General features: G+C 53.7%; 1 protein-coding gene across 5 annotated transcripts in view; it reads left to right on the top strand.

Annotated features, from left to right (window-relative positions):
- CFAP57 (cilia and flagella associated protein 57) overlaps window positions 1-21,774 on the top strand; it is a 74,200-nt gene that overhangs the window by 41,759 nt on the left and 10,667 nt on the right. For all 5 annotated transcript variants that reach the window (XM_058679946.1, XM_058679945.1, XM_058679947.1 and 2 more), the window contains 10 exons: window positions 1,205-1,360; window positions 3,145-3,238; window positions 3,827-4,017; window positions 4,614-4,787; window positions 5,807-5,965; window positions 7,983-8,126; window positions 13,189-13,305; window positions 14,501-14,635; window positions 14,749-14,892; window positions 21,614-21,746. In XM_058679946.1, coding sequence (XP_058535929.1) covers window positions 1,205-1,360; window positions 3,145-3,238; window positions 3,827-4,017; window positions 4,614-4,787; window positions 5,807-5,965; window positions 7,983-8,126; window positions 13,189-13,305; window positions 14,501-14,635; window positions 14,749-14,892; window positions 21,614-21,746 — 1,447 coding nt within the window. The remainder of the gene's footprint in view (window positions 1-1,204; window positions 1,361-3,144; window positions 3,239-3,826; window positions 4,018-4,613; window positions 4,788-5,806; window positions 5,966-7,982; window positions 8,127-13,188; window positions 13,306-14,500; window positions 14,636-14,748; window positions 14,893-21,613; window positions 21,747-21,774) is intronic.

Consider the following 21,774-nt stretch of genomic DNA (forward strand, 5'->3'; position numbering starts at 1 on the left):
TACTGGACCTCGCGCAGGACGTGCTGCCAGGACAGAGGACCACCCGGCTCTGGGCAGCTGTCACGATTTTTAGATACACATTTATTCTGCCACCTCAGTAAACTGCAAGCTCCATGGTGGCAGGAATTGCAATTCAGCATCTATTTTTTGAGTGCCTACTGTTTGCACTGCTATGAATACTTGCAATACATTAATGAGCAAAACCAACAAAGGTTCTGAGTTCAAGTTCTAATGAGAGAAACAGACAAAATCAATAGCAAATCATATCGTAGTGAAGGGTACTTCAGCAAGTCCATAGACCATGGAATTCAAAGCTTTATTTTGATACAGAAAAATGTTGAAACCCTTGCACAGTTCTTTCATAATGTATAGTTTCTATGAGTCATTTGAAGACCCCTTCATATTAGAAAGTTCCAAGATATAAAGAAATAATAATGGCTGTTGTTGTAGCATAGCAAGTAAAACGTCTGGCTGTGACACCAGCATCTCTTATGGGTGCTGCTTCTGTCCCTGCTGCTCCACTTCTGACTCAGCCCTCTGCTAATGGCTAGGAAAGGCAGCAGAAGATGGCCCAAGTATTTGAGTCCCTGCCACCCACACGAGAGACCTGGATGACGCTCCTGGATGCAGGCTCCATCCCGGCCCAGCTGTGGCTGTTTGCAGCCATCTGGGGAGTGAACCAATGGATGAAAGTTTCTATATCTCACCCTGTCTCTCTCTCTCCCTCCCTCACTCTTCACCCTCTAGTCCTCCCTCCCCCAACTCTTGTCTTTCTGTTTATCTCAAATAAGTAAACCTTTGGGAAAAAAATTAAATAGTAAAAAGTAGAGCAGAGTAAGCTTGATAGGGGGAGAGTGTGAGTGCTGGGAATGGGACCAGGATTAAATAGTGAATCCAAGGAGGCCCCTTGGAGACAGTGGCCTGTGAGCCAATTCGAAGGAGATGAGAGAGGTCTCGGCCCAATGCATAGCACACAGGCAGGCTCACTGAACATGCCTGTTATGAGGCTAGAGGAGGAAGCTCATTGCGTCCACTCATATTTAGCCTGGTGTCTTGTGAACGTGAGGCGACGAGTTCCAGTTGAGATCCATGTAGTCCAGTGCTCAGTGGAGCCGCAGGTCTCAGGTCAAAGCCACAGGTGTCAGGAAGCCAAGTCACCCACACTGTTAATGTTCTCAGTTCTGTGCTGTGCCTTCCCCTACAGGCTCAGATCATGTTGGAGCTGAAGACGCGTGTGGAAGAACTGAAAATGGAGAATGAGTATCAACTTCGATTAAAGGATATGAACTATACTGAGAAGATGAAGGAGCTGACGGACAAGTTTGTCCAGGAAATGGAGTCCCTGAAAACCAAAAACCAGGTCTGTTTGAGCCGACAGCTACACATGTAAAGTTGCCACCTTGCCCAAGATGAGACTGGCATAAACTCAGGCTGCCCACGCTGTGCTCATGCCGTAAGTCGCTTGGTGATGACATTGGACTTTGAAGCACAGCAAAGACATCAGAAATGCTTACAGCAGAGGGCTAAATGTAAAGGTGGAATGTAAAACTGTAGTGAATGGCATGAATTGGGTGAAATAAAAACAGAGAAAATCAACTAAAGGAAGGGTAATTGCCTCTGTAAATTTTAATTATGGATAGTTTAAATGTTCTTTAATACTTTTCTGTAATTTCCATCATCCGTACAATGAGACTGTTACTTTTGTGATCTGGAAAAAAAGCTTATTTTAAAGCAAAATGAGATAACAACAAGAAAAACAGTAGAATGGGAAGAACTGGCAGAATCGCTGATTTCTACGTTATGAGAACGTTAAATAAAGTTAATTCAGTCTGTATGTTAGATGCGCTTGTCCAGGTTCTCCCTCACTCTTTCCCCTGTTCTCCTCAGATCTGGGCTGTCATGCAAAATCCCTAATTTTTTGCACAAGGGGTGTTACTTTGCATTATTCCCCTAAGTCAAAGAATTTGACTTAAAAAAATCCCTATTAGTCTTATCAATTCATTCATTTAGCAGTTTTTAATATTTATTTGTTTATTATTTGAAAGGCAGAGTTAGAGAGAGAGAGGGAGAGAGAGAGATCTTCCATCTGCTAGCTCACTCCAGAGCTGGGCTAATCTGAAGCCAGGAGCCTAAGAGCTTCTTTTGAGTCTCCCACAGAGGCGGGGGACTAGCACTTGAGCCATCCTTTACTGCTTTCCCAGGCGCATTAGTAGGGAGCTAGATCAGAAATGGAGCAGGGTCTGGCACAATACCCTAGTGGCTAAAGTCCTCACTTTGAACATGCCAGGATTCCATATGGTCCCCGGTTCTAATCCCACCGGCCCCGCTTCCCATCCAGCTCCCTGCTTGTGGCCTGGGAAAGCAGTCGAGGACGGCCCAAAGCTTTGGGACCCTGCACCCACGTGGGAGACCCGGAAGAGGCTCCAGTCTTCTGTCTTCAGATTGGTTCAGCTCCAGCCATTGCAGCCACCTGGGGAGTGAACCATTAGATGGAAGATCTTCCTCTTGTCTCTCCTCCTCTCTGTATATCCACCTTTCCAATAAAAATAAATCATCTTAAAAAAACAAAAGAAGAAGAAGAAGTGGAGCAGCTGGGACTCAAAGCAGCATCCATATGGGATGCTGTCATCACAGGCGGAGGCTTAGCCTCCTATACTGCAATGCTGGCCCCTAATTAATTGATTTGTAATTTCACTGATACAGTCAACAGACTTTACTTGGTGCCCAACCTAAGCCAAGTACAAAATCAGGCCCTGGGGCTGCCATCTCCGCAGGCTGCAATGAATTTCCTTAGCAGCCCACACAGCAGCTCACCCAAAGTTCTCCCTAACAATAACACACACACACTGACACAGGTCTCAAGGGAACCCCACCTTGTCATCCCAGCATCCACTTGATCCAAGTGCAAAACTGACCTCATCATTGACAGCCCCACTTAATGGCAAGGCTGTACGTGGGGAGAGTGTGGAACTCCAGGTCAAAGCAGAATGGAAACAAAAGGTGACAGTGTCGCTGTTGCTTTATTGGGCAACACTTGGTGCAAAATAACTGCTTGCAAATGAAGACAGGTGGTCCTTGTGACAGTTCCTGCCCTGGATAACGTGGAGATGTGTAAAAAGGAGATGATGTGGCTCTGCCTTTCAGGTTTTAAAGACAGAGAAAGAGAAGCAAGATGTGTTTCATCGTGAGCACGTAGAGGACCTACTGGACAAACAAAGCCGAGAGCTGCAAGATCTGGGTGAGCCTCCCGGAAAAGTTGGGTGGGCCGAGGGGCAGGCTGGTCGGGACTGGAAGACGTGGGTTAGGAGCAAACGCTCCTGACGGTCCCCCAGACACAACCAACATTCCAGGGAATACGGCTTTGTCTGAGATCATCCCTGGATTCCTACTCATTCGTTCAGGCATGGCAAGCCCCTACTGCATGCCAGTGGGAGATAGAGAGAAGTCAGATTCCAAGCCTGGTAGACTAACAGGACTGCCAGGCACACTCCTCACCTGCAGTACTCTAGGGAGTCGTTGGACATTACTGAGCCTCAGTTTACCTTATACTTTTCCTAGTTAGGATGCGCTCCCTGACTCTGAACCCTAAAGCACGCATGTGAGGGCCTTCCTGAAAACCTTTGTGCCCAGAGGAGGAGGGGCTGGGCTTGGTCACCAGATAAGATGATAGTAGGTGGAAGTGAGAAAGCCGAACAGGGCTCTTGAACCTTGGCTCTCATGGCAGCTTCCCTGACAGGCACTGGGGGCGATGGGAAGGTCCCCACAGCTCCCGGGAGTCTCCGAGGCTTGTGCTCCTCACCCACCTGCCCTGCTTGCCTCTCTCCAGAAAGTTCCAACAATCAAAAGTTGCTTCTTGAATACGAGAAATACCAGGAGCTGCAACTCAAGTCTCAGAGGATGCAGGAAGAATATGAAAAGCAGCTTCGGGACAACGATGAGACCAAGAGCCAGGCCCTGGAGGAGCTGACTGAATTTTACGAGGCCAAACTGCAAGAGAAAACCACCCTTCTGGAAGAGGTACCCACAGCAAGCCCAGCTCAGCCTCTGCCTCCCCTTTGCCCAGCAGAAAGGGCAGGGGTGGGTGACCTGGGAAAACGCGAGCAGACTTGATCCATTCATTCAGCGTCTCATTAAGCAGGTGCTGTGTGCCAAAGCGGCTTGTCCACTGGGAACTTGGTGGTGGGCACTAGAGGCCAGCTTCTTCCCCTCGCAGCTTCTGCCTAATGGGAGAGGCAAGCACGTGCTTTAACAAGTGACATTGCAGCTATCGCGGCTTCTGTAAGGGACGCCTGCAGGAAGCCCGCGCGTCCCTGTGAGGAGCAGCAACAGCAGAGCCAGGCGGGGGGCGTGGTGAGCAGGTGGTTGGAGTGATGGAGCCTGACGTCTAACGTACTGAGGGAGAAAAGGCAGATGGGAAGACACACAGAAGGACCTACAGGAAGACAGTGTGCAGCTGAAGGCATCCCTGACCTCACTTCGCATTTCTGCAATAAGGTTCCCCCGAGAGGACTCAGCAGCTCGTCTACTCCCAGACCTCCTTAGCGCTGAGTTACCACGGGTCCCTGTGCCCTGGTCCTCAGTCTGCCCCCAACCCCGGCCTCTTTCTGAGCCAGGCACAGGAAGATGTCCGGCAGCAGCTGCGGGAGTTTGAAGAGACCAAGAAGCAGATTGAAGAAGATGAAGACCGAGAAATCCAAGATATCAAAACCAAGTATGAGAAAAAGCTGCGGGATGAAAAGGAAGCCAACCTCCGGCTCAAAGGGGAGACAGGCATCATGAGGAAGAAGGTAACCCGAGAGACCTGCGGTGGGCAAGGGCAGTATGGCAGAGCAAGCTGGGGGTCAGCAGCCAGGTGACCCCAGCATAGGACCCTCCCAAACATCCTCATCACAGGGGCAGAGCCATGACCACTGCACACCCAGGCAGACTCCAGAGCGTTCCCTGGGAGGACTGCTGGCTGGCAAACCCCATCCCTTTCCTTTCCCAAGGGGCGTGGATACACCCCTGTGCACTGAGAGGTACCCTTGGGACTCCTGCTTATTGGAAAAAGGGAAGTAGTCAAGATGTCAGAGCTAAACCTCTGATAGAAATGGGGAGAAAAGGTCTTCTGAAGATGAGACCAACTCTTGGCCTAGAGGGGCTCTTGGGCACCCATGGGTAGCTCCAGCCAACAGGTGGAAGAGGGCGTGGGATGTAAGATGCTCTGTTCACAGAGGTAGTGGGGGCAGCTGTTTTAGTTCACTGATGGCTGAAATGTGGAGCATCTGGTCCACAGATCCTTATAGAATTGTCACACAGCTCCCTAAAACGTTTAGCCCTGAAAGAGCCAAGCTCAAAACAAACTCCTGTTCCTTGCTGTTAGAAATCACAGTACTGGTAAATCCAGAGAGCACTTGGCTCTGCCCCCTTGTGAATGTGGCTAAGATGGCTCCTCTGTTGGATCCAATGACCCTGATGGGCCATGGATCCCAATGCTTCAAGGTCTGTGTGGTCACAGAGGACTTTGGGTCCACTAAGGGACCACTCTTGGGGCCTCTGACGCACAAGTAGTCCATCCTCACTTGCGTGTTGTGGACGGGATTACCACCTCACTCACTTGGCCTAGGAAGTTCCCTAAGCCATCCTTCATCCTCCAAACCAGCACTCCTCCCAAGGGCTGAGTGCTGGGCGTTCTCCCAGAAGGGCGGTGCAGTGCTGGCCCCCAGCTGGTCAGCACCAGGGAGCTGTTTACATTGAGACAGTCGGGAAGCATGGAGAGGCGTTCCGAACCTTCAGTAGCCTTGTTGGGGGGCGTGTGTGTGTTTAGTTCAGCAGCCTGCAGAAGGATATTGAAGAGAGAACCAATGACATTGACCTCCTGAAGGGAGAGCAGGTGAAGCTGCAGGGAGTCATTAAGTCCCTGGAGAAGGACATCCAAGGCCACAAGCGAGAGATCCAGGAACGAGATGAGACCATTCAAGATAAGGTGAGGACTCGCCTCCCTGCCTCCCCCAAGCTGTGGCAGTGGGAGAGGGAGGCTCCCTGGCTTCCTGAGGCATATCCATTTAACTTGGTGAGGACCAGCCGTTGATGAAGTGCCCATTGTAAGCTTAGTCCTGAGCTAAATACCGACAGCATATCCTGGTAAGTTCTGCCAGCAGCCCCAGGAACAGGAGCAACCCACTGTGATGGCATTGGACGCTGAGACCCAAGATCACACAATCTGTAGGGATAAGAGGCTGAGGCAGCTAACTCCAAGGCCCCGGCCCATTGCCCCAAGCATGCTAGAAGGCTACATCTCCATGGATTGGGGACCGATCGCCTGCCACATTGCCCACTAGGGCTTCCTGCCCAAAGAAGGGACCCCTGGGTTTGCCCTGCCCTGTGTCTGCAGCATGCCCTAGCCAGCTGGTACCGCTTTTTAGAATGCCTTTTTGCACAGAGAACTCAAAAGACCAAGACACATTTTACAGGGCACACCAGCTCTGAGAAAAAGCTTCAGGATGAAAAGGAAGTTGTCTAAGGTGTGTGCCCTCCCTGGTCCATCCCTCTGCCACTGCTCCCTGGGCTGGGCAGGACTCCCCCATGACTCACATGGACTTCAGCACCAGGCCCTTCCACAGACCAGCCAACTTTGCAAAGTCTTTGATGATATTCCCCTCACGGGGCTTGGGAGGAGCATTTGGCCTGTTACCCAATGTCACTTCTGCAGGTATTTTTGTATATACCCCGGCTCTTTGTTTTGGTTAGGTTTCAGCAGAGAAGCGTTGTCAAAGCTGTCTTCAGATTCTCCAAAGAGGATATTGACCAGAGAAAGAGGAAGGCTGCCTGCTCTGGATGTGCAGCAGCCTCCTAACTGGCCCAAGGGCCTCCCCGACCCCTGACCCCCACCCCACCAGGGCTGCCCAAGAGCCAGCAAGCAGTGTTTTAGTCAGCTCCCTTCGCTTCCGCAGCTCCCCACTGCCTACAGCAGGGGGCAGCAGAGTCTTCTATAAAGGGCTGGGTGGGGACTTGGCCTCTCCTCCACTTGGTCTCCCTGCAGCCACAGGGGCACCCACCCAAAAACCAAAGCTGGGCTTTAGTCCAGTACAAGTTAACCAGAGCAGCCAGCCTCGGGCCCTCAAGCCCCGGAGTGTCGACTGAACCCTTTCAGTTCAGTTCAGGAGGGCCTTCCCCCTCTGCTTCCTCCAGCCTCGCTCCTGGCTTCCCCCCTCAGTACCTACCATTTACCATATTTGACGCTTACATGTGCTTACAACTTGCTTTCCAAGCTGATGTTTCTTCCTTAAGGGCACGGGATAAAATCCCAACACACGGCCAAAGATCTTCACTCAGTAGCCACTAGACAGATGGCTACACCCGTGTTCCGTTCACTTTGCCAAGCATCTTAATGATTGGAAGCAACAGCTAGCTTGTTGTGCTTATGCGTTCTGTGGTTCAGATGTGACAGCGTGTCCTGTCTCTTCCCGCAATGTCCTGAGCCTCCCCTGAGGACACTGAGTGGGACTCAAACAGCTGCATGCCGGGAGCCAGGCTGGGAGCCAGGCTGCTGCTCCCCCACACACAGCCCCTCAGTGGGGGGACCAGCAAGCTGGGACTCTGCTGGGTAGGTCTCCTCCTCTCGCCTGGAGGTCTCAGTGCAGCTACATGTTTACACAGAGCGCACATCCCAGGTGGAAGCTGCTTGGCTTTTCCGTCCTAGCCCCAGGAAGCCTGTCCTGTGTGCAGCCAGAAGCAAGAGAAGGGAACTTAACCTGCCTCCTGGCAGTGTGGCCGAGGCCACATCGTAAAGGAGCCGCAGTGCAGGCTGGGAGATGCTGCTGAGCCCATCCTGTGTGTGAATGAGTGAGTGAGTGAACTTGCTGATACAGACACTCAGGGGCTGGTGCTACAGCCTGGCAGCGGGAGGGCAGCCTTGGTATCCCCCAGCAGGAGTCCCAGGGCTGCACACCCTGGGCTCTTGCTTGTGACCTCGCTCACTTCTGTCTCTCATCCCACCCCAGGAGAAGCGAATTTACGATCTGAAAAAGAAAAATCAAGAGCTAGAGAAATTCAAGTTTGTGCTGGACTACAAAATAAAGGAGTTGAAGAAACAGATAGAACCCCGAGAGAATGAGATCAAGGTGATGAAGGAGCAGATTCAGGAGGTGAGAGCCATTCGGCACCTGCTGTGCCTCCTGCAGGGCTCCTGGCTGGCCTGAGGAGGTGAGAGCCATTGGGCACCTGCTGTGCCTCCTGCAGGGCTCCTGGCTGGCCTGAGGAGGTGAGAGCCATTGGGCACCTGCTGTGCCTCCTGCAGGGCTCCTGGCTGGCCTGAGGAGGTGAGAGCCATTGGTACCTGCTGGGCCTTCTGCAGGGCTCCTGGCTGGCCTGAGGAGGTGAGAGCCATTGGGCACCTGCTGTGCCTCCTGCAGGGCTCCTGGCTGGCCTGAGGAGGTGAGAGCCATTGGGCACCTGCTGTGCCTCCTGCAGGGCTCCTGGCTGGCCTGAGGAGGTGAGAGCCATTGGGCACCTGCTGTGCCTCCTGCAGGGCTCCTGGCTGGCCTGAGGAGGTGAGAGCCATTGGTACCTGCTGTGCCTCCTGCAGGGCTCCTGGCTGGCCTGAGGAGGTGAGAACCATTGGTACCTGCTGTGCCTCCTGCAGGGCTCCTGGCTGGCCTGAGGAGGTGAGAGCCATTGGGCACCTGCTGTGCCTCCTGCAGGGCTCCTGGCTGGCCTGAGGAGGTGAGAGCCATTGGGCACCTGCTGTGCCTCCTGCAGGGCTCCTGGCTGGCCTGAGGAGGTGAGAGCCATTGGTACCTGCTGTGCCTCCTGCAGGGCTCCTGGCTGGCCTGAGGAGGTGAGAGCCATTGGTACCTGCTGTGCCTCCTGCAGGGCTCCTGGCTGGCCTGAGGAGGTGAGAGCCATTGGGCACCTGCTGTGCCTCCTGCAGGGCTCCTGGCTGGCCTGAGGAGGTGAGAGCCATTGGGCACCTGCTGTGCCTCCTGCAGGGCTCCTGGCTGGCCTGAGGAGGTGAGAGCCATTCGGTACCTGCTGTGCCTCCTGCAGGGCTCTTGGCTGGCCTGAGGAGGTGAGAGCCGTTCGGCACCTGCTGTGCCTCCTGCAGGGCTCTTGGCTGGCCTGAGGAGGTGAGAGCTCTGCCCACAACTCCCCTTTGCCCCGGCTGTGTGCGGCCGCTACCTATCAGAATGATGCAGAGATGGGCAGCCGGGGCCTCAGCTGTTCGGAAGCCAAAGGCTTCAGGATCTCACTCTCTAGAGGCCTGGGCCAGGCTCTGGTCCTCCCTTCGCCTCAGGGTGCAATGTTCCAGGCCCTTACAGGGAAGCTGCAGTGGCTGGGCCCTGGGCCAGAGGAGACCCGTGTGACCTTTAGCCTGTCATCGCCACAAAGCACACAACTCCACTCAGCAATATTTTTATTCCACCTGGAAGTGTCCGTCCGGGCCCTGGCTAAGGCCGTGGTGTTTGGGCTTTGTCTGAGAAGGAATGAGAAGCCAGGCGGGCGGCGTTAGTAAGAAAGTGGTCTGGGAGGTGAACAGGACGTCAGAAAGGAGCGAGGTGAAAAGCAGGGTGAGTCGCAAGGGTCCCTGAGTCTCCGATGATGTACAAGTGTGTCCCCTTTGCCCCCCGGGCACCCCCACACACCTTGCATTTTCTTACAGTGTATTCACCTGTCAACCTTTTCTCACTGGGTCAAAAAAAAAAAAAAAAAAAAACAGCTGACAGGACAGTAGGGCCCACAGTTGATATGAGACAAAGTAGAAACACAGAAATCTTTGTTGATTCCTAACTTGGCCCCTGTTATCCAGATCTTGGCCAATGCCTGTCTGACCAGTTTTTTAAAGAAAGTCAATCCCATGCTCCTCTATCCTGCCATCCCCCAGCCAGGCCTCCTCGTTTGCTGCCTGGACTCACTCAGGCCTCCAGGGCACTCACAGACAGGCCCGAGTGAATGCCCCCAGCGATGTCCCAGCCCCGGCTGTGGAAGCTGTTTGACTGTCTCTCTGTCTCTAATTGCCTTTCAAATAGAATAAATACCTCTTTTTAAAAACAAGGAAGCGCAGAGGCCTACCCATCTGGAAGGCCCTTGTACTTCAGGGCCCTGGAAAGCACAGCTCATTCGACATCTGCCATCGGGATTAAGGCTGGGCTGGTGGTTTCCAAACACTGACATGTCTCTCCCGACACCTGTGTCAGTCCAGCAGTGATGGGTCTCCACAGCCTTCATGCTCAGCAGAGACAGTGCCTGCCCCTTGGCAGTGATTCTGACAGAGGCTTCCCACTCCTGTCCCTGGTGCCACTTGCTGCCAAGGCTGATAGCTGGGCCTGGTGCCTTCTGCGGGGGGCAGAAATCAAGGACCCTCAGTGTCCTTTCCTATAGAAGGGATGCTTCAAGCCCCCACTGTTGTGGGGAGCAGAGATCTAGGTACCCTTCTGTAGGGACTTGTCCAGCGTCCTCCGCTGACTCAGGGGTCTTCCCTTCCTTCCTAGGGGAGAGGTTTCCAGAACACATCATGCGTTCTTTCACCTAGCACAGGGTTCCTCAGCCTCAGCACCAGTGACATATGGGAGTGGGCAGTCTTCTACAGTCGGGTGTCTGTCCTGTGAGTTGTAGGGTGGGAGCAGTCTCCTTGTCTCTGCCCACTGGATGCCAGAAGCACCTTCTGCCAGGGACATTGCAGCCCAGCCCACTGAGAATGCCTGAGTGTGATAAACACCCAGGGGAAAGGAGGCAGACTCTGCACCCCAGAAAGGGACGCCGGCTGTATAGCCTGTCACCTACATTTGACATATTTCTTAATTTTTCTCTAAAATAGATTATTGTTTTTTAAAAAGTTTGTTGGCTTGGAAGGCAGCTACATAGAGAGTGGGAGAGACACAGAGAGAGAGACTATAAGCCAGCTACCATCCACCGGTTCCTTCCCCAGGTAGCCACGTCAGCCAGGACTGAGCGAGGCCAAAGCCGGAAGCCTGGAACTCCACCCAGTTCTCCCACTTGGGTGCAGGGACCCACGTATTGGGGCCATCCTCTTCTGCTTTCGCAGACACTTTGCCATGAGGCTAGATCAGAGGTGCAGCAGCAGGAAACCAAACCAGCACTCAGGCAACGTGACTCCCTGTGCCAGAAGTCTGGACACCAGAAACAGATTATTCTTGTCAGAGAAGTTTGAAGTTTGACCTAAAAACCAGAGCAAAAGAGGAGAGACTTCTGTCCCTCTTCCACTCTGACCTAACCTGCCGCTGTTGCCCCCAGCAAGGCCAGAGAAGGGCGCACTCGGCTGGCTGTAAGCGTTCAGACCTGCCTTTCCATCTTGCAGCTGTTGGCTGCCTGGTCTCAGGAGGCCAGAGCGCAGCCTCCTGACTGGTCTGCCTGGCTGCCATCATGCCCTGCGTACCAAGCCCTCTGCATCAGTCTCCTTGAGATGCAGGTGCAATCACCCTACTCCTGGGAAACCCCTTGGGGCCCCGTGCACTTGATTTCAGCACTCAGGGCAAACTTCCGACCCTTCTGCCCTTGTGTTCCATGGGACGTACACAGCTCAGCTGATGCCCTCTGCAGTCCCTTCCCTTGCCTCCGTCCTCAGCGCACCCTGGCACAGCCACCCTGCATCCCTGGGAGCCAGCAGGGAGGCCCAGGCTGCCATGCCTCTGGCTTTCTCTCTCCTCCCTGCCTGCAAGTCTCCTGTCCCTTTTGTCCTCTGCTACTCACTCCTGTCACAGAACCTGCCTGCAGCAGCGCTTCCCTGGGTGCTGCCCACATGTCTCCCCGTGCTCACACAGGCTGCTTTCTACCGGCTGCACAGGTGATCTTATAGTCTCTCTTCTTTTTTAAGATTTATGTATGTTTATTGGCAAGGCAGATTTACAGACAGAAGGAGAGATGGGGAGAAAGAACTAACTGGGACACAAACCAGCGCCCATATGGGATCCCAGCACTTGAAGGGGAGGACTAGCCAACTGAGTCATCACATAACTCTGACTTCTCCCCCGCCCCAACAAACAATGGAGGCTTCTTAAGGATACAGATGGCCTCTCCATCACAGTCACGCCTCTGAGCCTGTGACAGCTGGATGCCCTATATAATGGGTACATTCTTTCTGTAGCCACCCAAGCACCCATACTTGCTGTGTGTGCCCAACTGCTCTGGCCAGCTCCACTGCCACTACCTGCCCATCTTTATCTCCCAGAGGCAGGTTGTTCCCGCCCCTGCTCACACCCCTCGCTGCCCTCCCTTCACCCACTACATGCACTGCACAGCCATTGACTCATCGATTTGTTCATTAGCACATTTTGAGTGCTGCCTTCATGCCAGGTGTCAATGTCAAGGGGGTGTTTTAACAGACAATGAAAGACTGCCCCAGGATAGGGATGAGGCCCGTTAGGGCCTCCTGGTGCACTGGGAGGTTGCCAAGAACTGTGAAATCTGACCAAAGGGTCTCAGGGATTGCTCCACCTAGCCATGCGAGGACACACTGAACTTCCCATTCCCCCACAAATTGCCAGCACGCTTCCCTGTTATCAAGAATGTGGAGGGAAGTGGAACATCCCTCCTTTGCTTTGGCCAGAGTTGCATCCACCGGGAGCTCATCCTCAGCTTTCTCCTGATCAGAAGCTCCCCAGCTCATTCATACGTCCTTGGTTAACACAAATACAGCCATGGTAAAGCCCCGTGCTTGGCACGACACTGAGGACACCGCTCGGGATACCCACATCCCCTGTTAGAGCACCTGGGTGTGAGCCCCAACTCTACTGCTTTCATTTTCTTTTCACGGTTTATCTCATTTATTTGAATGGCAGAGTTTCAAAGAGTGAGACAGAAAATCTTCGATCCACTGGTTCATTCCCCAGATGGAGCTGATCTCAGTCGCCATCTGCCACAAGTCTGGCAGGGACCTGAGTACTTGTACCATCCCCTGCTGCTTTCTAAGGTGCTCAGAAGCAGGAAGCTCAATGGGAGGCAAGCCAGAGTTTGAAGCTAGGTATGGGATGCGGGCATTCCTGGGAGTGTCTTAACCACCACACCAAACACCTGTCCCAGGCCGAAGCTGTTGAGAGAGTGAGAGCAAGAAGAAAGATTTCAGCCCAGAGAACACAGATGGGAACTGGAAAGCAGTCAGGGGAAGTGTTCCCATTGGAAGACACCAGCTCTCAAGGCCAGTTCCGTTCTCCTCCTCGCCTGACCATGACTCCCCCCCTTCGTTCTCTGTAGATGGAAGCCGAGCTGGAGCACTTTCATAAGCAGAACACGCAGCTGGAGCTGAACATCACGGAACTGTGGCAGAAGCTCAGGGCCACGGACCAGGAAATGCGCAGAGAGAGACAGAAGGTGTGGGCGCCTTCCAGGTCCAGCGGGACAGGGGCGAAACCAGGCCATGGCAGGGACATCCTTCCTGCTGTAACCCATCTTCTTTCCTTGCGGACAGTGCTGCCTGATCTCAGGCAGACCCGTGCAAACGGACGTGACTACATCCACCTGAAACTCCGAAATGACACTGGGTCACACGATCGAGGGAAGGTTCACGGGAACACCCGTAGCCTTTGTCCCGTCCACCCCACGGAAGCACGTGCTCAGAGAGGTCATCTGTGACCAGTGGCTCAAGGCCATGGTCACCAGAACACACCCAAGGTGGATGGCCTGTTGGCATCGTGAGTCAGGAAAGGAAGGCCAGAGAAACTCGGAAGCTAAAGACCTTCCCCCAGTGCCCACAGCTAGGTAGTACGCACAGAGCTAGTCCTGGAAACTAGGTCTTGCAACCCCTGGCCAGGACTTGGTTTTGCATCCTTCTTCCCTCTCAGTATCAAGGTGGATGTTCCCAGCTTCCATGCCAAGCACTGGCCCGGCCCTGGGTCATGCTAGAAGTGGCAGAGCTACCAGCACCAACCAAGAGGTCCTTCACCACTGACGGGGATTTGAGGCCCATCCACGGTCTTTTAGGATTCAAGGCAGAAACCACAGAATGTGGATAAAAGGCCAGGGGAATGAAGAGAAAGGAGAGGCCTTGTGTCTAGCTCAAGGTGCAGCTGCAGGTATCAGACGCAGCATGGAGAAAGGAGGGCATCCAGCCCAAGTGTGGGCCAACCTGAGTGCCTGAGTTGTAGGGAGGGGAGGGGGCTCACCACCCACCCCCAGCAGCACTCCTGCTGCCAAGAACGATACACCGCTAGGTGAGTGGCTGGGGGGTGGGGATCAGGCTGCCACGAAGAAACATGGCCACCTACCCTGGCTCCAAAGGAACAGGGGTGGCCATGGGTCCTCATCTCCAAAGGCCTGGGGTCCTGAAGGAAGCCCAGGGCCCATAGAGGGAGCTTCCCACAGGTGAGGTGCCCCTCCTGGGGGGATTGAAGGGAGCTGAGTGTTCAAGTCTCAGGGCTTCTATCCCTTGGCCTTGAGCCCATCTCTGGCTTCCTGCCCAATGTGGTCCCTGACAGCAGAAGGTTCCACATGAGGCGGCTGTTGTCCCTTTCTGTGCCCTTAGCCCCCACTCACAGCCACCAACCACCCTGTTTGTCTCTAATTGCAGGAGCGAGACTTGGAGGCCTTGGTCAAGCGGTTTAAGACGGACCTTCACAACTGCGTGGCCTACATCCAGGAGCCCCGGTTGCTGAAGGAAAAGGTCCGGGGTCTCTTTGAGAAGTATGTGCAGCGGGCAGACATGGTGAGTTGGAGCTCCCCAACCCCCAACAGCCACCTGGCCTGACCCTGCCCCACGCTTCCTTGCACAGGCTCCGCTCCCCGCCCCCTTCGCTGAGAGCTCCCTCAACCCATCAGGTGGAGATCGCAGGGCTGAACACAGACCTGCAGCAGGAGTACGCCCGCCAGCGGGAGCACCTGGAGCGGAGCCTGGCCACGCTGAAGAAGAAGGTAGTCAAGGAGGGCGAGCTGCACCGCACTGACTACGTGCGCATCATGCAGGTACCGCGTGCCACGCTGCGCCTGGCTGGACCCTCAGCCCAGGCTCCCATCTGTGCGTCTGCCCATCGGGAACCCAGCAGCCTCCCCTAGTGCTTCTTTCAGCTCCTCACTTCTGAATCTCCCGATCTCTAGACTGTGACGGTGGCCAAGAGCCACCTCCCACCAATGAGGTTTCTTTTTAAAATGTATGTTATTTATTTTAAAGTCAGAGTTCACTCCCTAGGTGACCCTCAATGGTCAGGTCTGAACCACACTAGAGGCAAGAGCATCATGAGGGTCTCCCACGTGGGTGGCAGGGGCCCAAGCACCAGGGCCATCTTCTACTGCTTTTCCTCAGGCCATTAGCAGGAAGCTGGATGGGAAGTAAAGCAGCCAGGACACAAGCCAGTGCCCATATGGAATGCCAGCATCACAGGCAGAGACTTTATGTGCTACACCACAATGCCAGCCCCACCAAAGAGGTTTTCTAAGTACCTGCATGGCCACCCACACCCCACCTAGGCCCCCTACTTCACCAGATTCCTGTGCTCTTTGCTCTGACCGAGCTCGATCGAGGCACGCCAGCATCCTGTTTCGCTCCTCTCCTCGGCCTTTGGTCCCTGGAGATCTCCATCCATGGCACTTGAGCTTCCAACGTAGCTCATCTACCTGTGTTTTTCTGCTTTTGTTCTGCTTTTCACACTTGCTGGGGCACGCCTGTCTCCACCCTCCCCACCCTTATCTTTTGGGTCCTGAGTTGGCCACACCCAGCCTGAGTAGGCCTCACTCTGACTTAATGAGCCCTCACTCCCACCTCCACGGGGACCTGTTCTCAGGATTGCCCCTTGGATTCTCCCACCAGAGTTCTGTGCATCCTCGCCAGCAAGCTGCCCCTCCATTGGCTCACTGCCCCGTGCCTGAGCCATGGAAGCAGCTGGGAGCACACGGGAGCAGGCCTTCTGGGTGGCACCCTGTTAGGCTCCAACACCCACACAGAGCCTTTGCTAAGGTGCTCAAGGGTCTGGATCCCAGCAAGCTCCGCCGGACCTCTGGGATACAACAGGCTGGGTGTGGAGCAGAGTGACAGCCTGAGTGGGCATCACAGGGACACGACTGAGCTGTCTTCTGTGTCCTGCCACTGGAGCACAGGCCCAAGGGGTCCACCAAGGGCTGCCTCTCTGTCCATGCCAAACAGATGTCCAGAAGCCAACTCCGTTGGAGGAGGAAAGGAAGGAACTGAGGGAAGACCACAGGCCAGGAGGAGGGTGCAGGCAGCCACACGAGGCTGCTTGGGGTAGGCGTCAGGTCTCCCTAGTGGGTGCTGGGCTGGGCTGGGAGAAGGAAGGCCCTGGTGGCTGGCAGACAGCCCCCATCCACAGGAGAATCCTGGGGGAGCTTCTGTACTGCAGCATTGTGCGCTGGTATGCTGGGCTGGGGGCCAGGGGTCCTGTGGCTCCACAGAAGTTCCCAGGGGACAGAGCTGTGGCTCCCCGCCTCCTCAGCCAGAGACATCACAGAGCGGCTGTGTATGTAAGAACTTTGTTTGCAAGAAGTTAGGAAGATTTTTTAAAAAAAAGTGTCCAACAACATCACACATACACACATCCTCCTGCTCCTGGGGGCGGGGAGTGGGTGGGATGTGGCTGATAAAAACCATTTCCGTCTTTGATCCTGAACTCACTAGATGGGCTGGCCCAGGGCCAGGCCAGGTGGCAGGGCCAGTGCAGGCAAACCTGGATACAGGGCTGTGCACCCAGCTTGTGCTGCTTCAGCTGCTCATTTGCCAGGAGGCTTGGGGAGGGGGGTGCCTTAACTTTCCCAGGAGCCGCTCCCTGCTGTGGATGCTGGCTGCGTGCACATGGCCGCTCAGCACAGCCCTGGCCTGCTCTTTCTCCACACAAGGGACTTATCAGGAACCCAGATGGAAATCCTGTGGGGGAGCATGGACCAGGGGGTGTCCGTGGCCTGGGGGTCCAGGGAGTTACATGGCACCCCTGCAGGCAGCTCCAGGCTCCTGCTACCTTAGCACATGTCGGTCAGGAACTGGGTGGAGCAGTATCTACACGTGGCAGGTCCCAGTGCTTCAATCCAGGAAGGCCGTGGAGGGTCGGGGTGGCTGTGGCATCCCAGAGCAACTCCTTAGGAGATAACAGAAAATGAGGCCACTGCCTCATCTGTGTATTCAGATAGGAGCCCAGGGCCACCCCCTTGCATTCCTGAGCACACAGCAGAACTGGAAATAGGACGGGTTGTGACATACAGACATGTGGGACATATCTCATTCATTCAGTCCACATTGTACCAGGGTGCTTCTCACACAGCACTCTGAGCCATAGAGAATTCCGGATGAATGTGAGAGTGCCCCTCCCCTCAGCCAGCTCATCGGACACAAACAGCACCTGCTCCGTCCAGTGCCGGGGCGCTCCCAAGGGAAGGTAGCCTTCTGCTACCACAAAAGACTTCCGAGGGGGAAGTGGCATTTGAACTGGGCTCCAGGGTCAGCAAAGGGGACTCGGGGAACAAGTGGACAGTGGACAGCCTCAGAGTAAGCAGAGGAGAGGGCTGAATGATGGCTCCATTGGCTCATCCTCTGCCTGCAAGTGCTGGAATCCCATATGGGCTCCAATTCATGTCCTGGCTGCTCCAGTTTCCACCCAGCTCCCTGATTGTGGCCTGGGAAAGCAGTCGAGGACAGCCCAAAGCCTGGGGCCCTGCACTCATGTGGGAGACCTGGAGGAAGTTCCTGGCTCCAGGCTTCAGACTGGCTCAGCTTCAGCCATTGTGGCCACTTGGGCAGTGAAACAGTGAATAGAAGATGTTTCTGTCTTTCCTTCTGTCTCTATAAATCTGCCTTTCCACTAAAAATAAATAAATCTTAGAAAAGACAAGGAAGGAAGGAAAGGAAAGGAAGCGAAATGAAACAAAACAGCAGAGGGCGAGGCTGTCACGGGGCTGCAGATCCAGAGTGCACCTCGGGGCTTTGTGGACAGTTGGAGGATGAGGGACATGTTGTAAAGGCTTCTCTGTGCCAGGCAAGGTACATAGTTTGCCCCCATACATCAGCACCACCCAAGGTTTGACGTACGTATGGTGTAATTTTTGTTTCACAGAGTGAACTCAGTTGGCAGGGTGGATGGGGCATGTGGCAGAAACACCTGCTGGGAGATGACAGACAAGTTGAGGATAAGGGAAGAGGGAAAGGCGATAGAAACAGGTAACATTGGGACCAACAGAAATGTCAGGTTGGGCATGGAAGGGAAGCAGGAAGGATGGAGAAGAATTCGCGGGTGGCTCATTTGTGCAGGTAGGTGGCTGACAGTCCCATTAAGTGAGTCCAGACAGACGCCAGTGGGGCAAGACCTCCAAGTTCTGGCCCTGCTGGCTGGCTTTTCCACATTGCGAGGCACAGGTGTCAACTCAGGGCAGGCCAGTAGAGGGTGCTACAGGCATTCCTTTCTCTTCTCTGCCCACCACATGTGTGTGACAGCTCAGCCAGGGAAAGAAAGCCCAGAGCTGCCCCGACATAGCACACAGGCCCTGGTTTAGAACCCCGGCCGTGAGCTCCACGTTTCCAAGACAGACCACTTGATCAACCTCAGGTCAGATTTTTCCCCATAGCCCATTAGCTGGATGGGATGGAGAGATCAGGAACACAAAGTTTAATCTACTTGTCTGTTTTAACTTGAGACACAGCATGTATCCATTCTTTAGTTCACTCCTCAGATGCCCACAATGGCTGGGCCTGAGCCAAGCTAAAGCCAGGAATGGCTGATTCAGCCCAGGCCTCCCTTGTGGGTGGCAGGAAGCCATCTACTTGAACCATCACTTGCTATCCTCCAGGGTCAGCATCAGCAGAAGGCAGGAATCAGGAGTGGAGCCATGGAGAGCCAAGCCCACCCTGACATCGGATGCAGGGGTCCCAACAGGTGACTTAACTGCCATGCCAAAGAGCTGCCCACGTTCATTCGCATTTTTCAATCTCAGAGATACTAAAAGCATATGCAGGTGACCTCACCATGACCTTTGGATACTTCTGAACACAGGCCCCTCCAGAAAACATGCAGGGAGAACCCAGAATGGAGGTGGCATGAGTGGGAAGGGAGAAAGCAGAGTGCAGAAGGCAACCATCACAGAGAAGCAAGATGCCCTGGACGCAGCCACCATCCCCCGCTGCAGGGTCTGTGCACCGTCCCAAGTGTCCTCAGATAAAATCACTCAAGTAATATGTTTTCCATAAGGTTGTTAGACAAAGAAGTGAGGTGATGTGTGCCCAGGGCTGTCCATCTTGCAGGAATCCAATCTATCCTCACACTTATAATTTATTACTCGTTATTCTCATCATCCAGCTATTAGCATCTGATGTACTGCCTGGAACACTTGGCCCCAGGCCTGGAAGACTTTTCTCCATCTTCTGTCTCCCCCGGGAGCCTTCCTCACATTGGGTTGGGCCCCAGATTCAGAGTCTCCGGGTATTTCTGTGCTCCAGAGCCAAGCAGGCCCTCTCATGTCCATACTGTAACAGTAGGAAGCCTTCAAGCACTGGTCCACAGGTGGTGGGAAGATGACCAATCAGAAAACAAGGTGGTCTTGAGTCAGAGGTTTCAATCTTGTCCCACTAAGAAGCAAATCGTACCCTGAGAGCCCCTTTAGTTGATGAAGTATCATGGAGATGTCACGACAGAGGGAACCAACACCTGGAAATTGAGGATCGGGATGGATGGGAAGCCACCAGGACAGAGATTCTGGGGCCAAGAAGGAGAAAAAGGAGAAAAGCTGCGGGCTGATTCCTAGTCACAGCAAGCAGGCTGAGCCAGAGACCCAGCGCCAGCACCAGCTCCGTGGGATCCAGTCACACAGCCTTGGAGAGGACGCCGAAGAGAAAATGACTGCAGATGCAAATGGAGAGTGCCGAAGGGCAGCACTGGGAGCTGGAGCTTCCCGTCTTTATCGTATTATGACTTTATTGAATGAAGCAGGAGAAGTGGAGCCGACAAACAGGAAGAGTGGAGCAAGAGCCACTTGGCTAAATTGCCAGGAGTTCCTCGTGGCTCTCTGGGGGCTCCCTCTGCTCTTGGGAGGGCATCCGCCCCTCCCTTCCCCTCAGTCTAATTTCCCTGTGAAGAATTGCATCTGACCTCAGCTCGGCATCCGTTGCATTGTTACTCATCTGCTCATCCATCCCTTATCTGTGGATGGAGCACTTCTTACATGAAAGGGTCCACAGTTCCTGCCCCTGGTACACAGGTACTGAGTCCATGGTGTCATTCCTGACAGAATGAGCATGGAGAAGCTTCTGGAAAGGAAACCAGCAGAGAGCTAGCATCTGGAAAGGTAAGGTGCAGGTTGGTGTTCACAGATGAGACAACAGAAGGAAAACTAGGGACTCCTAGAACCACAGGCTCAAAACCTAGCTCGGAGAATGAGTGGTGAGAAGGATTGGGCATCTCACAGGCAGCGAGAGAAGCTTTTCCTTACGAAATGAAGCCACACATTAGACCTCTAGAGGGACAGACCCACGCTTAGTGGAAGAGTCTCGGGAGTCCCCAGCCCATGTGTCCATGGTCACCACTCAGACAGGAGATCATCCTGTCCACACTGCGGCTCCTGAGGCAACGGCCCAAGGGAAAGCTCCTGGTGCAAAGCTGGTCCTGCATCCATCTGTTTTGCCTTTGCCTGCTCGGGGGGCTCAGCCTTCAAGGGCTTTGGTCCTGCCTGAGGACCAACAGCAGCCTCTCTCAGGAGCTGGTCAGACATGCAGATTCCCAGGACCCACTGTGGACCTACTGAGTTCGAAAACTCCGTGAATGGGAAGTGCTGGTGTTCATTTGCACGGTCAGAAGCAAAGCCTCGTGGTGGAAGGGCTGAGTACGGGCCCACAGGGACCGGCACCCCCAAGTGCCAGCTTGGGGCCCTGGCGCTGTGCGTGAAGTGAAAGGCAGATGTTTGAAAAGGGCTCACTTGGTCCCAGGGTGCAAAAATGTGTGGAACCCATTTATACAAGGAATCTTCCAGAGGTTCTTGAAAAATAAATGTTACGAAAAAACTAGGCTTGAATTTCAAAAGAACGTTTGCACTGAAATAAACTAATCGTTTAATTCCATTTTCCACAAACCATTAAAAGCATATGCACATATTTATGGAAGGGAGGGATGAATCTTCATCCAATAGATAAGATAACCTCAGCTGGATATAGCGGAAATTGATTATCTGTTTGCTGTTCTGTGTCACTAAACAGCGTGTTGAGGGCAGGACCCATGCTTACATCTGTCTTCATTCTCAGGGCTGAGTGGAAACCTTGTAAATATAGGTCTAATAAGTGAACTGGACCAAGAAAATGAATACAGTGTAGCATAGTACTTTCAAACTTTTCAGCTGGGATCTTGGACCTGCCACTTGCTAGCTATGTAATGTGAACAAGTTACATAGCCTGTGTGCCTCGGGTCCCTCTTCTGTAAAGTCGATTATAATAGACTCTAGCCATCAAGTGACTGGGTTGCATAAATGCATATAGTCCATATTTTGAAAGTGCTCAAGAAAGCACTACCGTTGGTGTTGGAAACAGCGTGGATGAATGAAAATGGCACAGAGGCCACTCGAAGTATGATGCCTGGTGTCTCAAGAGGCTGAGCAGTGAGAAGAATAAAGATCCAACAATGGGTCCTGGCCAGATCCCCAGCCCCAGGAGGACGGGCCCTGTGTCCACCCATCACTCATCCATTCACACTCCCTCTCTTTCCTTTAGGAAAATGTCTCTCTGATCAAGGAAATTAATGAGCTACGCAGAGAGCTGAAGTTCACCCGCTCCCAAGTCTATGACCTTGAAGCAGCTCTGAAATTGACCAAGAAAGTCCGACCACAGGATGCTCCAGAGGCAGGTAATATCACCAGTGACCTCCATCAAGT

The sequence above is a fragment of the Ochotona princeps genome, chromosome 2, assembly GCF_030435755.1.
Source record: "Ochotona princeps isolate mOchPri1 chromosome 2, mOchPri1.hap1, whole genome shotgun sequence".
NCBI classification, from domain to species: Eukaryota; Metazoa; Chordata; class Mammalia; order Lagomorpha; family Ochotonidae; genus Ochotona; species Ochotona princeps.